The sequence below is a fragment of the Cucumis melo genome, chromosome 8 (assembly GCF_025177605.1).
Source record: "Cucumis melo cultivar AY chromosome 8, USDA_Cmelo_AY_1.0, whole genome shotgun sequence".
Taxonomy (NCBI): domain Eukaryota; kingdom Viridiplantae; phylum Streptophyta; class Magnoliopsida; order Cucurbitales; family Cucurbitaceae; genus Cucumis; species Cucumis melo.
Window position 1 is genome coordinate 30,277,701 of NC_066864.1, and position 18,146 is coordinate 30,295,846.

The 18,146-nt window shown below is 29.9% G+C and overlaps 3 protein-coding genes across 3 annotated transcripts; all 3 read right to left on the minus strand.

Moving 5' to 3' along the window:
- Positions 1 to 6,444: 6,444 nt before the first annotated feature.
- Positions 6,445 to 7,853, minus strand: PIP2-6 (aquaporin PIP2-6). The gene is given in 4 exon segments (NM_001393783.1): positions 6,445 to 6,708; positions 6,787 to 6,927; positions 7,010 to 7,305; positions 7,383 to 7,853. Coding segments are annotated over 4 exon segments (840 nt in total). The 5' UTR covers positions 7,666 to 7,853; the 3' UTR covers positions 6,445 to 6,588.
- A 3,353-nt stretch (positions 7,854 to 11,206) lies between these two features.
- Positions 11,207 to 12,734, minus strand: PIP2-3 (aquaporin PIP2-3). The gene is given in 4 exon segments (NM_001393779.1): positions 11,207 to 11,536; positions 11,625 to 11,765; positions 11,855 to 12,150; positions 12,257 to 12,734. Coding segments are annotated over 4 exon segments (855 nt in total). The 5' UTR covers positions 12,555 to 12,734; the 3' UTR covers positions 11,207 to 11,416.
- A 2,296-nt stretch (positions 12,735 to 15,030) lies between these two features.
- LOC103491188 (aquaporin PIP2-3-like) lies at positions 15,031 to 16,603 on the minus strand. Its single transcript, XM_008451030.2, has 4 exons — positions 16,076 to 16,603; positions 15,685 to 15,980; positions 15,464 to 15,604; positions 15,031 to 15,371 (listed from the first exon to the last, which is right to left on the minus strand). Exons 1-4 carry the CDS (start codon positions 16,380 to 16,382, stop codon positions 15,261 to 15,263), a joined length of 855 nt encoding a protein of 284 aa, XP_008449252.2. The 5' UTR covers positions 16,383 to 16,603; the 3' UTR covers positions 15,031 to 15,260.
- Positions 16,604 to 18,146: the final 1,543 nt, after the last annotated feature.

The following is an 18,146-nucleotide window of genomic DNA, read 5'->3' on the forward strand; positions in this document are numbered from 1 at the left end:
ATATCATTTTTCATCTCTAAATTTTATCGTTTATAATTTATTCAATTTAGTTTTTCTCTTTTTCAAATATCAAATATCAAATTTTAGTTCTATACTTCATATATGTATATATATATATAGTCTTTATTGAAATAGTATATATTTCTAAATTTTATAGTAAAATCGATATAATCGGTACTCGATTTAAGATCTCTTAAAAGCATGAGATTAAAACTAAACATTTAAAAATATATAGATTAAAATTAGTAGACTAACCATTACAATTTTCAAGCAATAAAATACAATATTAAAATATATTTTCAAGGTCTATGGTAAAAAGATCCATTATAAAAAGTAACATTTTTTAGAGCAAATGATTAAGTGTATTACAATATTATTTAAAAAATAAATAAAATATAGTAAAATATATTCAATTCGACCGTGATAAACTCTATCATTTATAAACTCATATTATTGATATAATCCATTACCGTTGAGAACTAAATTAAAATTTTGTTATATATTTTTTAAAAAGAGTATATATTATATTAGGCTAAATTTGTAAGTATGGTAGGTAAAAGGTTGATATATAAATAATGAAAGTTAATTGAAAAAAGTAAATAATAAAGTAGTAATAGAAATTAAGTTTAAGATAGGAAAGCAAATGAAGTAAAATAGAAAGCTAAAATAGTAATTGAACATTTACATGTGAACTAAAGTATTAAATATTGAAGGCATTACACACACAATGGTCTAAAGAAAATCTTGAAAATAGATTATTCTTCCTTTCTGTTTTTGTTACATAGCGTGGGAGATACGTAGGTTGGAATGTTATGGTCAATTTCAACATCAATTTTTTGTGTTAAAAAGTCTTAGAATTTTCCACATGCTTTAATAATAATAATTGATTAAGTCCACCAAATTGAATAATAAAAGGGTCCAATTAAATAATAATAAGAAGAAAAGAAGACCTTTTTTTTTTTTTTTTTCCTTCTGTAGTAGTTTGCTTTTCCCCATCCTGTCCTTTTCTATGTGTATAAATATCTGATTTCTTCACTTCATCTTCTTCATAAGAAATTTTCTCTCTGTGATCATATCATCAATTTGAAGGAGGTGTATTTTGTTTTGTGTTTGTGTGTTTAGAGTGAAAAAAGAAAAGAAAAGAAAAGAGATGATGGGGAAAGGTAAGAAAGGGAAAAGTAATTTGAGGAGTAAATTATTATGGATTGAGAAAGCACCACATCTAATTGTTTATGCACCAAAGCCAACTTATTCTCCTTGTTTGGACACCATTTGTGAAGATCAAGAACATGTTCTTCTTCATCATCAAGATCATCATATCATTAGAAGCCACAACGACACATCCTCCTAGTCGATCGAGACCACCATCTCTCACGATGACAACCCTTTTCAAGTTCTTATCATATGCCTAACTCCTCTCTTGTTTCCAACTTATGATCTCTTGTTAAGAGTAAATCACATGTATTGTATGAACATACACAAAGTTCTCAGTTTTTTTTAACATGATTATCTATGAAAACCATAACTCTCTCTCTATCTTGATTTGGCTCCACAAATACTTCTACTTTGTTGTTGTTCATAATTATCAACCTTCTTTTTGTCACATCTCTCTCTGTCTTGAAGTACTAGTTTCAATCAAACCATTTAAGTATTCATTTCCGTGTGATTAGTGATCGATTTGACTCTCAATCTAATAACATTATAGCTCAGATAATAATTCATAAAGATAATACCAATTATATATTTGATACAATTAATTCATTCATTGCAATAATAAATATTTTCTTTTTTAATTAGAATGAAGAATTGTTACCATAAGGAAAAAAATTTGTTTTGTTTTTACTCGATAATTAAGTTCTTAATTGCCAATATTTATGTTGTCTGAATTTAATTAAGATATATATATATATATATATATATATACTTTAATCGATTATATATTATCTTCGTACATCCTAATTAGCAAATATTATTATTTTTAGATCAAATTAAATATTGTAAATTTGGTCTAATGATTTAAAGAAGTTAGAAACTAGCGCTCATATATACTTTTTAATTAAAATTTAATCTATATATTTGATTAAACAGATTATTTAATGATGAACCTTATTTGATACAACTTTTTATGAGTTTTTTATAATTCAAAATATAGATAATTAAATTTTAATTTTAAAATCATATTAATAATTAAATCCTATTTTTATCTCAATCATACAGACTAAATTTATGTTAACTTTCGGTAACTATATTATCCACATTTTGATAATTTTCTCTTATTAAGGTAATTAACTTTTATTTTCTCAATTTTACATACTATTTACTACTTCATGTCACTATAATGATATTATATTGTTCATTGTTATATCATTATATTTTCTTGATAAGGTTTTGTCCAACATTAAAAAGAGATGTTCTCACTATAAAAAAAAAAAAAAAAAAAAAAAAAAAAAAAAAAAAAAAAAAGGAAAAGAAAGAAAGAAAATGGTACGATCACATGGTGAGCTTTCAAAATATATTTTTAAAAGAAAATTTATGAGATGATAAGAAAAAATTATATATTAAGTGAATCATGAGAAATTAAACATCAAATTCAAAATTGAAAAATTACATAATTACATTCCAAAATCCTAAAATAACTAAATGAAGAAACTGTTCTATGTACATCACAATGTTTCATATAAGTTAGAACTATTTAAAACAATCATTAATTTTTAATTGTTAACAATGTACTGTAGGGTTTCCACGCCCTTAGCTTTATGCACATTTTTCAGCACTTAACCAAAGTTTTGGACATTTAATATTATGAAGTGACAAATCCATAAATTAATGCCAATATGCTAATAATGTAACCATGTCATTTCCCACACTCACAACAATGATTATTGCATTTTTTTTTTCCTTCCTCCAATAAATTTGAGGGCATGATGCATGGGATAGTGTTCCCATAGGTCTGAAAGGTCATTTCATTGCAACAAAATTTTTCTACTCAACTTTTTGTAAGTAAACGATGAAAATCTCTCTTTTTATATTGCATAACTTTGCATATTTTACTTGTATTAGTTCAATAAGTGCACACACACTTTTCAAGCGAGATTCCAAGGGCAACTATATATTTCATTAACTTGTTACTTAACATATTTTTTTAATAATGTTAAAAACGAGACTTTGACAATGTATATACAACGACAAAATACTCAATAATATTTCTTATGTAAACTCTCTAGAAATAGGTTTTTCTACCTTTTCCAAAAATTCTAAGTAACTTTTTCTCCTCTCGTTTTCTCTTTTTGACCAATTTCTCCTCTTTTCCTCTCCATCTTCAATATGGAATGGAATGAGAAAGAGCAAAAGGCAAAAATTAAAGGACGACATAAATGATTAAGAAAAACTTGCCAAAGCTTGATTTAATCACAAATTTTTAGGTCATCCGTACCCATTACAAGACCTCTCTCACTATCTCATTCCACATTATAATTAAATTAATAACACAATCAAATGTTTTTATATTATTAGTGGGGTCATTGGTTAATTAATAATTAATAAGGATTCTTAGGGGCGAAATAATCAATCTTCTTGATGCTCTCCAAGTAGTTTACCACAAACTTTTCATCTATATTTATATGTCAAATTATGTGTATAATTATAATAAGCACTTGTGTGAGAGAGTATTATTTCACATCTTGATTATAAATTCATACATAAGTACTTATGAGATCAGTTATGGGTGATGAGAAGGTGAAAGTAGTTTTGAGAATTATTTGGATTGAGAAAGCACATTCTCCTCTTGTTTCTTCCATTAAAGCTTCCCATTCTCCTTCCTTGGAAACTATTCGAGAAGAGGATGAAGATCAAGAAATCATCAATGAAAATAAACATTCTTATTCTTCCCCTTTTCCTAATTCCTAATTCCTCTTCTCTTCTCCAATTAATATAATCCATATTTATCTATCTATCTATTTACAGTTATAGTTATTTATGGTTTATTGGTTTCATGGAAAAATTAATGTCAAGATCAAGGTGAAATCAAATGCTAAAATATGGGTTTTTATTCTCTAAATTATTTTATTGTTTGTGGTTCTAGTTTTTGATCGATGATATATATGCTAAAATTTGTTGGTGGGCTTGTACACATTTTATAATTATCTATCTATATATTTATATATATATGATTAAATTTATAAAAAAATTATTAGAAATTTCTCTTGTTTTTTCCTTAAAAAAAGCACTTACGAACCAAAATTTTGGATTAATAAAATTTAGTTTTTTGCACCAAACAAAAAATTATAAAAACATAGTTTTCATCTAAAGGATCAACACATGTTTTAAATAGTTTATAGTAATAAAATTAGGATTATTAGATGGAGAATATATAATATAAAAATATTTTGAATTGATAAAAAAAAAAAAAGATTATTTAAATGTAAACCCACTAGAATTTTAGAATAATAGATATATGCATTTTAAATGTACCATTAAGATTAATTAACAAAAGAAAACTCCACCTTTAGCCAACCATTTCTCATCCAAACTCTCCATATTAGATTAGAATTAAGTAAATGTGAAACTTAAATAAGGAAATGTCATATAGTATGTATTAATACAATCATCATTTATTTGACATAAGCGAGTATAAACCATATATATATGAATTAGCCGACTAAAACGTTTAATTAGTGGTCATGAAATGGCCCTTTGAACAAAACTAATTATTGCTTAAATTCAACCTAATTAACAAATTAAAAAGCTAGGGTAATTAATTAATTAATTTTAGTAAAATGGAAAGTTTTTATAGTGTCCCAAAAATAGTAAAAATTAGGTTTTATGTTTGAAATTAGAACCAACCAACCAACCAACCATTTTTCAATCTCTACTTCCCTTTCATATTCACTATAAATACAAAACCAAAAGAAAATTCATAGAATCAAAAGAAAAGAAAAAACAAAAAAGAATTGAAGTATTTGCAAAGAAATTGAAGTTTGAGGTTAAAAGAAAAAAAAAAAAAAAAAGAGGATAAAAAGAATGGGAAAGCAAATAATAGAAAGAAAAATGAAAAATTGGATAGATGAAGTAGCTCCATCTCCAATAATTTCTCCACATAAACCCTCAACAGTTCCTTCTTTGGAACCCATCACTGAAGAAACCCCTCAACATCATCAATACCACAGTCCACAACATTCATAATTTCTCTATCCCCAACCAATTTTTTTAATCTTTTTTTTTTTTATATATATTTTTTGTTCTTTTCTTCTTCTCTCCAATGTTATTGTAAATATATGTATTTAATCATGGATTCTTTTCAATTGTAAATATTTTGTACTTTTTATTCTATTTTTCATGATTTTGTACACTCTCAACATTTAATTTATTCCAAAGGATTCATTTTGTTTTTCATTAGCTGCCTTTGTTTATAATTTCACAATGTGCAAAAAATGCCTTGCCTATTTATGTTAAATAATGTTACCTTTGTTTATTTTTAAATTTGTCTGAGGTTTAAAGAAATTTAAAAAAAAAAACAAAATTGAAAAAGGTTCAACGTAACCTAATTAAATTTTAGAAACTACCAAATTAAGTGGTTATCATTTTTTTAAATTCAAAACGTAAAATCGATTGATTTTATCGAGGAGTTCTTATTGACATGTTCTTTAGCTATAATCATGCTACCAATATGTGACTACAAAACCAAGAAAAAAAATGAAGTTTATTTAAAACGAAGGAGTAGAATAGAATAATTTGAATCAAGATTATATATGATATCAACAAGTTTTCAAGATTCTAAATATAATTTTTGAAAAGATTTAAAAAATAGATAGTGAAATTTTTTTATTTCTAAGTCTACTAAACAAGTTAAAATGTTTGTTATTTATATTTATTTTTTAAAATTTTAGAAAAAAATTGAAAAAAAATAGGTGTAAAATTCGATGATGAAAATTTAAAAGCTAACGAATTTTAATACAATTCTAAACATTTCTTGTATTCATATCAAAACCATGTTTGTGCCACGTAATAATTATTATGGGGTACATCGACATCCTCTTTTCTCAATCTAACCACTTCAAATGTTCCACCACCGATGTCTATGTTTGTATTATTATCAAGCTAGGGTACACGTCTCGGGTATACAACCTGTTGAACCTAACATTAATTCAATACCCTTGAAGTATTAGAGTATGTTAACAACATAACCATCACTCACACCCATATGAGATTCTAAAGTCTGGTGTTTGATTGAAATTAGTATAATTAATAATACAAGAAAAGAAAAGAAAAGAAAAGAGAATGAGAGGGTAACATGGTCATATTAAATAAAACCCTTATAGAAAGGGAACCCATTCATTAATTCTCTCGTCACCAAGTCAATCGACAAAGTGGGTTTAAGAATCCATGGCAAAGAAGGTCTGTTTAAATTTGTCAAGAAATTGGATGGAGAAAGATGAACACCCAGCATAAACATCTAACACACTTCATTAGTTCAGCACAAAAAAGCAAAATTCAGAATTACATAAAATGGCAGGGGAAAACAGAGTGCCTTAAAAAGTTCACTTTTTTTTTTCTTTTTTTTTTTTGGAACAAACAAGATTGGGATAAGATTTATAGAGCAGATGAACTTCTGAAGGAAGCCAGAGCTTTAATGGTTCCTGCCCTTATTATCACTACATGATAAATTGCAGCAATGGCAGCTCCAATGAATGGCCCAACCCAAAAGATCCACTGTTCAAAATAATTAAAAAATGAGCTTCAATTTGATACACAAAACTTAAATGACACGAGTTTGAGGAGGAATTTTACATGATGATCCCAGGCCTTGGCTTTGTTAAAGATCACAGCAGCTCCTAAGCTTCTAGCTGGGTTGATGCCGGTGCCGGTGATCGGAATGGTAGCTAAATGAACCATAATCACAGCGAACCCAATTGGGAGTGGTGCCAAAACCTTTGGTTTTTAAATTCAAACTTGATTAGTCAATTGAGTGGCGAAAAACAGAGCACGAACAGATTTCTGTAATTAAACTTACTGGGACGTGAGAATCTCTAGCGTTTCTTTTGGGGTCGGTGGCGGAGAAGACAGTGTAAACAAGAACAAAAGTCCCGATTATCTCTGCGGCTAAGCCGGTGCCGATGCTGTACTCATCTGACACCATATTGGCTGCGCCGTTGTACTGAACGTAATAAGTCTGTTGTAATGATTTAGCTAAACCACATCCACAAATTGCGCCCAAACATTGAGCCAAAATGTAAGAAAAAGCTCTGACTAGGGAGATTTTTCGAGCTAACAGCATACCGAACGTCACCGCCGGATTAATATGGCCACCTGAAGAGATGAACAAAACAGAGTAATTTATGAACAGAATGACGAAACAGAGAAATTTAAGAAAAAACTAAACTCACCAGAAATTCCGGCAGTGCAATAAACAAGGACGAAGATCATGCCGCCGACGGCCCAGGAAATGCCTAAAGCGCCGACGCCGCCGCAGATATTGGTGTCGGAGAGTCTGGCATTGCCAATGACAGTGAGAACAAGAATGTACAAGAAGAGAAGCGTGGCAACGAACTCAGCGATAATGGCTCTGTAAAATGACCATTGAGAGAACTCGTCGGAGTCGATGAGGGGAGCGGGAGGTGGGTCTTGGTAGTCCTTGACATTGCTTCTTCCATCAATGTTGTTGGACATTGCTCTGTTTCGATGAGAGGAGAAGAGAGGAGAGTTATGAATTATTATTGCTACGAAGTTAGAAATGGTAATAAATATATACTTAGTTTGTTTGGTTTTGTGTTATTATGTATAGAGAGAGCTTGGGAATTGGAATAATCTATTCCTTAGGGTTTCATGTATACCTTTTGAGAGGGCATCTATACCCTCCCAAATATATTGGTTTCCTCCCCCTTCTTCATATATTTTCTTTTTACAAAAAATTGATCCCAACTTCTTCCCTCTTTTAAGTCTTTAATCTACGGTGTACATTGCATGTGAGTTGAACTATTCTCATGTTATCCATTTTTGTTTTAAGTCCAAGCATCACAACTGAGGTTGGAAGAACGAACCCTTGATTTCTAAAAACGAAGATCATGTCAATTATTACTATCTATTTAATTCAATTATAATAATTGACTTATACTCTTAATTGATTTTAATGCATAAAAATATATTAATCGTATTTATTGGAATGTTAATACGATGATTACTTGAAATCTATAGATTAGAATACCATTTGTTTGAAATTTATATTCAAAGCAATCGTATGTGGTAAAATTTAAGGTAGGAAACCATCTTTGTTATTTATTTCGGCTTTACCAAGTTGCTCCATTCATTGTATTCCATTTCGGTTATTTAATGAGAATTGTAAATGTCCAACCTAGTGCTCAAAACTCATCTCATCAACATAACCCCTACTTTCTATCTAATTGCACCCGAGTGATATTAGTTTAAGTTTGGTACTCAATTATAAGAAGATAATGCCTATAGGAATAGCATTAGCAGCAGCATTTGTTGGATTTGATTCTCATAATTTAGATTAAGGCTTTAAACTAATGTTATTAATATGATGTTAAGAGTGTTATTAAATGCTTGTCTACTCTTTGTTTTGCATTTATTATGTTAGAGACAATATTGGATCCCACATTATTAATTTTTACAGAGTCATCCACCTTCCTTTCTCACCTACTTCAAACATTAAATGTCTTTCTTTGAAACTTTAACAACTAATGACTTTAAGAGTATCATACCCTCCACCCGTTGGCTTCCACTTCATCATCTTTTCAAAATTTATGTGAATTTCACAACATTATAATAGCATTACAAATCTAAAATTATATGCATGAACAAAGACAAAAAAAATGGATCTCTAGTTGTTGAAAATATTTTTGCTTCTTTTTTTTTTTACTTTGATGATAATTGTTACCTATGGTGATTTGAGAGTGGTTTGTTGGCTGGTTACGGTTGAGCTAATAAGATAGCGACACATAATTGGTAAGAAAATTGCTTATAGTGATATGAATATTATTCTTATTTACTATGGGGGTCATGTTTTTCTTTAGTACAATTAATGAGAAGAGGATTCCAACCATATACTGTAATTTTTAGCACAATTATATAGTCAAACTCGCTTTGGTACTATTTGTCATGTTAATGTCATTTAACATCAACAATAATACAAGACCGTTTGAACATTATTTAGAAAATATGGAATTAATTACTAGAATTGTTTATCCACCTTATAATCGTCTAGTCTAAACAACTTTTGTCTCGTTTATTATATGCATTGCTAGAAAAAAAGTAGATTGGACTATCCTTGTAAGCTAGTTATCACTCAATCTCAATTATTGTCCTAACATCACCTAGTGAATCTAATAGGGTAAATTAGATAGACTTTATAACTTTAATAGGGATAAATGTTTCACTTTTGTTTAAATGGTGATATCCATATTTACACTCCATGTCTCATGAGTATATTTAACAATCTATATTTTGAAGTTCATTTACAAATATACTCCCATTTTCGTGCCTCGTATTATTTTGAAAGAAAAAAAATTAGATATGTCTTTTTTATATAAATTGAAAAAAAAAAGGCAAGAATCATGCCACCTATTATTTAGAAAGGAATAACATATATATTTAGAAAGGAATGATATATATATATATATATATATATATATATATATATATATATATAGTAGGCTTTTAAAAAAAGGCAAGAATCATGCTACATTACATTTTTACTACAGAAATGATGCCTCTTAAATCTTAATACACTTGAAGAATCCTTTTCAAACATGAAATCTTTCTATCAAATTAAATATCTCTATTAAGAACATATCACTCACATTCAGTTTTTGTTGTCTCAAATTTAAGAATCGCTTTTGATTCCTAAATTTTCATAAAATTAATTAGTATAACAATTTAGTTATTATATTTATAATTTTGTAATATTTAATAATTTAGTCCGTACTTTAAAGTTTGAAACAATTTAGTCCTTAGCGTAGAGATTCGTATTAATATTTAATAAGATTTCTTTTTATCATAAATAAATTAATAAACTAATTAGAGATTCGTTAGTTTTACAAAATATATAGTCTTGATCATCTTAAAAGGATAGAAATCAACTTCTAAAAATATTTTTAAACCTTTCGTTTAATATATATTCAAAATATAGAATGGGTAGATTCAAACTTTTAATTTCGAAATTGATAATACAAATATCATACCAACTGAGTAGTTTCACTTTCTTTTACTATTATCTTTCCATACATACATATTTACGTAACGTAGACCACTAAAGACTTGTACACTTTCTAGATGTATATATGTGAGAATATATGTGCATATATATGGCTATTAAATACATCATAAAAAATTGTGTACTTTTAGTTATAGGAGAAGAAACTAAAGTTGCTAATATATGTATATATCAAAATGTAAAAAACCAATGTGTTTTGTGCTTTTAATTTTAAAGTGAGTGTACATTTAAGGATGCACAAACATGTTTTGATGTTCTTGAAGGCACCAAGAATGAAGAAACAGACACAGGAAAAAAGAAACCGAAATGGAAATTTATTAACTTCCATTATTTTATCATTATCACTTTGAAATATTATTTATACAATAATTGAAACGGTTTTTTTTTTAAAATAATAAAAAAAATAAAGTATTTAATAACATCAACCAAAATTTTGAATTTATGAATGATAGACGTTGATACACTTATATGGATAGAATATGAAATTTTGTTATATTTTATAAATATTTTGTCAAATTTATTAAAATCTAATTTTCCTTTAAATAGAAAATAAAATAAAAATAATCGGATGCATACCTACGGACTGCATCCAACTTATAATAAGAATTTGAGTTTATAAAATAAATTGAATTATTTTATGAGTGGCTCGATATATAACAATTAAATCTAAACTATTAACATATATAACAATATTTTTAAAAAATTATAAATACAATAAATTCTATGGTTGACCTAAAAATACTGGGATGAAAGAATTATAAAATTAGACTTTGTTATATTTATAATTTTTAAAATGCTACTATACATTTTTATAATCAGCCTATTATATAGTTAGTCAAAATTTAATTAGTATAAACATTTGGTGTTTGATTTTGTAATTCAAAGTTGTGAGTAGAATCATAAATTATCATGTAAACCCACTTTGAATTGGAACAACACAAATACCATTTGAAAGGAAAGAGAGTGCAAAATGGCACATAGAAACTGACCCACTTGATTGGATCAAACTTTGCATTAAAACAGAGCCCAATATTACATATAACTTGTGGGGGACGAATAACAGAGTAAAAGCAAAACAGAAACACAGCAACTGGAAGGATAGAACAAGGGCACACTTCAAAAAACCAAGTGCCTTTGGGATTTTTTCTAAACAACTTCCACATTCATTCATGCAGATTTATATCACATTCATACGGCAGTCGAACTTCTGAAAGAACCCAGAGCTTTAACTGCTCCTGCCCTCAACACTATCTGATGATAAATTGCAGCAATCGCAGCTCCAATGAAGGGTCCAACCCAAAATATCCACTGCCCACATACAAAGAAATAAGTTTCAATTACTGGATTACATTAAAACGAGGTTCAAATGCTGAAAGAGAAGGATAGTCTTTGTTACCTGGTCATCCCATGCCTTGTCTTTGTTATAGATCACGGCAGCTCCAAAACTTCGAGCTGGGTTGATTCCAGTTCCGGTGATCGGAATGGTGGCCAAATGAACCATAAACACCGCGAACCCAATTGGGAGTGGAGCCAAAACCTTCAATTTCGAAACAAAATTTAGTTAGTCCGATCGAGTGAAATGAGGGTGAAGGGTTAAACCAAATTTGGGGAGTTGAGTGATCTTACAGGAACGTGAGAATCTCTAGCATTTCTCTTGGGATCGGTGGCGGAGAAGACGGTGTAAACAAGAACGAAAGTTCCGATAATCTCCGCGGCTAAGCCGGTGCCGGTGCTGTACCCATCGGCGAGAGAATTGGCTCCACCTCCGTATCCATTGTAAAGAGCCTTCTGGAATGATTTCACCAAAGCGCAGCCACAAATGGCGCCCAAACATTGAGCCACCATGTAAAGAATTGCTCTAATTAAAGATACTTTCCGAGCCAAGAACAACCCAAATGTCACCGCCGGGTTAATATGCCCTCCTACAAAGAAAGAAAGAAAAAATGTAATTTTCTATAAACAGAATGAACACAGAGAGAAACAGAGCAATTGAACCAAAAAAAAAAAAAAAAAAGAAAAAAAACTCACCGGAAATTCCAGCAGTGCAGTAAACGAGGACGAAGATCATGCCACCAAATGCCCAAGCAATGCCGAGAATGCCGACGCCGCCACAGATTTGGCCGCCGCTTTTGGTGTCGGATTGGCTACTGTAGCCAATGACAGTGAGAACGGTGACGTACAAGAACAAAAGAGTGGCGACGAACTCGGCAATGATAGCTCTGTAAAAAGACCATTGAGTTAACTCTTCGGCGTCGATCAATGGAGCTGGAGGTGGGTCTTGGTAATCCTTGACGGCGAATCCACCGGCTTCAAGATCCTTAGACATGTTAGCTTGTGGTGGTCGTGGGTGAAGTTTTGGAAGGGATTGGGAGTTAGAAAACAGAAGAGTTGTAGAGGGGAGTGATGGATGTTAGAGATGAAGTGGTGGATTTATTTATACAAAGGATGTTTAGAGGAGTGGATTTGTGAATTCAAATATATGTATTGGAATTTTGTTGCCGCCCCATTTGGATTAAATGTTCTTCATAATTTCAATGCGTTTGACCCCACTTTTTGTAGTTTTGCACGATTGGAAGTATCTCTAATTTAATTTGGTGAGATGGTTAAATGTTGAGAATGTATTCTACCTTAGAAAGATAAAGAAAACTGATTAAGAAAAAAAAAAGAAAAAGAGAGAAAGGTTAGCGTCAAATAAATCACGTGTGGAATAAGTGGGGTAGAGTCGGTGAGAAGTGACAAAGCGGACTAAACCGACTAATTCAAATCCCATAATAATACATTTCATCAGCACCGTCCATCTTTAATGGGGCCCACCCTTATCGTAAAAGATTAACCATTCAAATCACGCCACGTAATAAGAGGAGGAGTCAATCAGATTTTATAATAACCTCAAAAGAAAGTTAATGGAGTGGGGGTTTTTCTTTTTTCTTTTTTTTTTTTTTGTTATTTTAGATTGTGGGTGTGAAAGCTCCACGTGTCATGGACATGTAGATGAGGATGGAAGAAGAAATTAAAGAGAGAGAAAAAGAGAAGACATTTTGTTTTGATGCATGAAATGGAATTCATTGAGATGAAGTAGTGCATCACATAATTTGTCAGTTCATGCTTGGATGGGCGGTACCTCTGTTGTTGGGATCTCTTTCTTTTCTTTTCTTTTCTTGTTTGCTTTTCTGTGAAGAATTGTATAATCATAGTCTATTGTAATTCAATATAATTTTTTTGTTATATTAGCATTATCCTTTCAAGTGTTGAAATGGTTTTTTCCCCCCTCCAAATTATGGTTTTGTTAAGTGACATTATTAGTGATAATTAAATAGGGAGTATGGCCATTTTAATTATGATAGTTCTTGACATTTGCATTGTGGAAATTACTCTTTGGGTCGGTGGGATTCTCTTTCTTTTATTCTAGTTTTCTTTTTTTTTTCTTTTTTTAATTTCGTGATTGTAATAATTCTCTCTTTTTTTTTTTTATTAATGTCATCATGCCGATTTATTTATTATTATTATTATTTGGAGGGGTTTGAGTTTAATAACTTGTATAGTGTATTTGGATTATTTATGATTTCAAAGAATAATTTTTCTTTTAAAACATTTTTTTAAGATTGAGTTTAAAATTTAAACGATACATATTTGGTTAGCTATTCTTATATAAATGTTTATATACATAATTTTGTTTAACAACTTATTTTCTCAAATTTGATTATTTTTTAAAAATGCATTTTGAAAAGTTACCGAACACTTTAACCTTTTTAAAATGATTTTTTTCCTCAAATTTAGACACTTTAAAAATTTAATCCAAACAAATATGAAACTAAGGTGTGGCATTTTTTTTTCTTAGACAAAAAACGAGTTTAGAAAATTTTCGGAAAAAAAAATTGAAGTTGGATGCATGGTATTCGAAAGTAGAGGATGATATTTTTATGGATAATATTCAATTAGATGATGGATATACTTTGAAAGAAAATGGATTTTTGCCTGTTTATGAATAAATTTCAACTAAGATAGATTCAAGCTAAATCCATTATTGTTTGAATCAAATGGGACAAAGGGGTTAGATACGATACTAAAAAAATACTCAACACAAGGCCTAAGTTGTTTATGAATCCACAATTAATGAACAGATTCATTTAAGGTTGTGCAATTCCTTCACCCACAAGTCGTTATCGAAGATTGGAAAAAGTTTATACGTATGATACCCCAACTAAAGCGTTACGCATGTTGGAACAAGTACTAGAATAAATTTATAGTTAAACATTATGACTTGATTTAATTGGTTTCGACGGGTTGAACGATTTTCTTTTCAAAATATTTGTTTATATTAAATTTGTTTGCAAATACTATATAAAACCATTCACACATTTGCCTTTTTACCTAAAACTTCCTTTTAAATATATTGGAGTGATGTATCAATAAGTTTTTCTTCTTGTTTTTAACACAAGCTTTTATTTTGGGTTAACCAACGATTTCTCTCCTTTTGATTTTTCTTCACATAATACCTTTAATCTCAATTATTTATTTACATATTCTTAGCTTTTTTTCTAGTTTCAACTTTCAATGATAACTAACACTTTCTTTTCAATAAGTTTCTCTAAAGTACTATCCCATTTCTTTTCTTGTAATTAATCTTCACTTTGCACACCATCTCTCATTCCATTTCATCTTTCTCCCATTACATTAGATTAGTTGAAACCTATAAATGACATCTTTTAGAACTTATCTGATCCACAGATAAGCTTCGATCCTTACTCTATCGTTATTATTTAACTTAAAAAAGAAAAACAAATCTCTTCCGATAATTAAGATTAAAACAAGAAATTGAGGATGCATTCACACTTTAATTATAAACATCATGAAACATCTCGTAATTACATAAAAAGAGAGCAAAAACCACGAAAGCAAAAGCAGATCATATGGGCATATAAAATAAAAAGCCAATGCCCTTTTTTTTCTTTTTTACAGAACACAAACCAAATTGGCATTTTTGCCAAAATACTTATAGCACACAATTATTAGGCTTAATTATTGGATTTAGTCAAGAACTTGAGAATGATCCTAGAGCTTTTGCTGCTCCTGCTCTTAATACGAATTGATGATAAATTGCAGCTATGGCAGCTCCAATGAAAGGTCCAACCCAAAATATCCACTGTTCAATTGAAACACAAAAGAGAAAACATTAGATAATAATTTTTCAAATTTTTAAAGACTTAAACTTGTTTTTTTTTTCCGAATACATACTTGATCATCCCATGGCTTGGATCGGTTGAAAACAACTGCAGCTCCAAAGCTTCGAGCTGGGTTGATGCCGGTTCCGGTGATTGGAATCGTGGCCAAATGAACCATGAACACCGCGAACCCAATTGGAAGTGGCGCCAAAACCTTTTCATTTCAAATTATATGTTTATGTCAGTTTCTCTCTCGTTAGTATTGAATAATTATTTGATGGATATTAAACTTACGGGAACGTGGGAGTCTCTGGCATTTCTTTTGGGATCGGTGGCGGAAAAGACAGTGTAAACGAGAACGAAGGTTCCGATGATCTCAGCGGCTAATCCAGTGCCGGTGCTGTAGCCGTCGGCGAGGGAATTGGCTCCACCACCGTACTCAGTGTAATGACCGTTTTGGAACGCCTTCACCAATGCACAGCCACAAATGGCGCCTAAACTCTGAGCCGCCATGTACAATATGGCTCTCACCAACGACACCTTACGAGCCAAAAACAGCCCAAAAGTCACCGCCGGATTTATATGTCCCCCTGCGTACAGTAACAGAATTAGATTGAAGAATCCAAAAACGACGACCGGCATTAAAATGAGACAGAGCAATGCGATGTTCTCTCGTAAAACTCACCAGAAATCCCCGCGGTGCAGTAAACGAGGACAAAAATCATGCCACCAAAGGCCCAAGCAATACCCAAAATTCCAACGCCGCCACAAATCTCCCCTCCATTCTTAACATCACTCTGAACTTTATACCCAATAACGGTAAGAACAGTAACATACAAGAACAAAAGAGTAGCAACAAACTCAGCTATAATGGCTCTGTAAAATGACCACTTAGCAAACTCATGTGCGTCGATCAACGGCGCAGGCGGTGGGTCTTCGTAATCCTTCCCACTAAACCCACCACGCCCTCCAGCTTCAATATCCTTCGGCATAGCTCTATAAATCAAACAATCTCAATTATCAAATTTGAGTGTTAGAAGAACAGAGGAGAATTTGCTGATGGAGAAACAGAGTAATGGAAATATGTATTTATAGTGTGTGGAAGAAGGCGAAGTGAAGACTGGAAATTTGAGGATAAATGAATAAATGTGTTGAATGGTGAAGTTGTGCCGCCCCATTTCTTTGTTGTTTGTTGCTTTTTGTGATCTCATGGTCACTCATAGGGAGGGGGTGGCTCTGTTTCGTTTCATTTCTGGTAGGTTCTTGAAACTGGTCGGTAATTAATTAATTAATATTATTATTATTATTATTATTATGTTCTATAATCTCATCCCTTTCCAATGTTTTGGTTTTAATTATTATTGTTCCATTTCGTATATAAATTTTGTTTCTGTGTAAATACTAATTTTGAGAACTTTGTTAATTATATTACATTATCTCAATTCATCATTGCAACTATCTTTCGTCCCTAATTAAATATAATTAACATGTTATCAAATTCATATTATCATCACTTAAAAGTTTAGTAACCATTCCGTTAAAAGAGTCAAATTAATGATCATTTAAAAGTATGCTGTAAATCTGAGAAACTAAAACATATGTTTTAATTTGGAAACCAAAATACCATATAATTTCTATTTTGTTTGGTTTATCAAATTTAGAAGCTTATTGACTTATATTTTACATAGTTAGTAGAGAATAAGTAAGTTAAAAAGAAGGTAAAAGATATGTTTAATTCTTGTAAGTAATAATTTAGTTTCTAAAATCTTTTTTTGTATTGTTTTAGTTATTAAATTTTTTAATTTGTAATAATTTAATTTCTAAATTTTTCTATTTAACAATTTGATTCTTATATTTTAATTTTTGTAACAATTTAGTTTTTCAAGTAGAAATCGGTGAGAAAGATTAATAAGATTTTTTTTCTTTTTTTTTTTTTGCGTAAATTAACCTAAAATTTAGTCAATATGTTATCTTTATAACATATATAGTTTACATCATGAAATAATAAAAATTGAAATGAGATTTTTATGATTTTTTATATGTTAGGAGTTAGATTGTTACAAATTTGAAAGTATAAAGATTAAATTGTTAAATACCAAAATTCAATGATTAAATTGATACAAGATTGAAGTATAAGAACTAAATTATTACAAACCAAAGTTATTTAAATAAATTGTTACTTTTATTAAAGTTTAAGGATGGAGAGTGTTTTTAACCTAAAAAAAAGCAAAATATACTATTGGTTCCTGAAATTTGATGTCGTTGTCTATTTGGCTCCTAAGGTTTCAAAGCGATACTTTAGTATTCGAGATTAGAAAATAATTCTAAAACGGTGGATAAAGGAAGAAAGACGTGATACTAAAATTGGAAAATTTTCTAATAATTTTATATTGTTTGTGTTGCTTTATTATATTTTACCTTTCTGTTTTCAGTTTCGGATCCCAAAGGTTTCTTCTGGTCCTTGCAGATAAATTTTCTAACTACTACCACTTTTTGTTGTATGTGAAGGCCACTTGCTCCCCAGCAATTTTTGGTATTTTATTATGTATTGATACTTTTGTGCAAATATTTGTTGTCAAATATGACTACAATTTTACCCAAATTTTCTCTCTTATTCCTTTGTTTGTTTGTGGAAAGTGGATATTATAACCTCTCAAACTTTTAAAACCCAATTCAATTAGGTTTATATATAGATAAATGTATTTTTTTTTAAAAAAAAAAAAACCATACAAATTAAAAATGATCTAAAATAGTTG

Excerpts from the sequence above, each read along its gene's own strand:
- LOC103491188 (XM_008451030.2), bottom strand. The coding sequence starts at position 16,382 with ATGCCGAAGGATATTGAAGCTGGAGGGCGTGGTGGGTTTAGTGGGAAG. Across the intron at positions 15,981-16,075 it reads CTGCACCGCGGGGATTTCTG|GGGGACATATAAATCCGGCG; the intron begins GTGAGTTTTACG and ends TACTGTACGCAG. Across the intron at positions 15,372-15,463 it reads CCAAGCCATGGGATGATCAA|TGGATATTTTGGGTTGGACC; the intron begins GTATGTATTCGG and ends TCAATTGAACAG.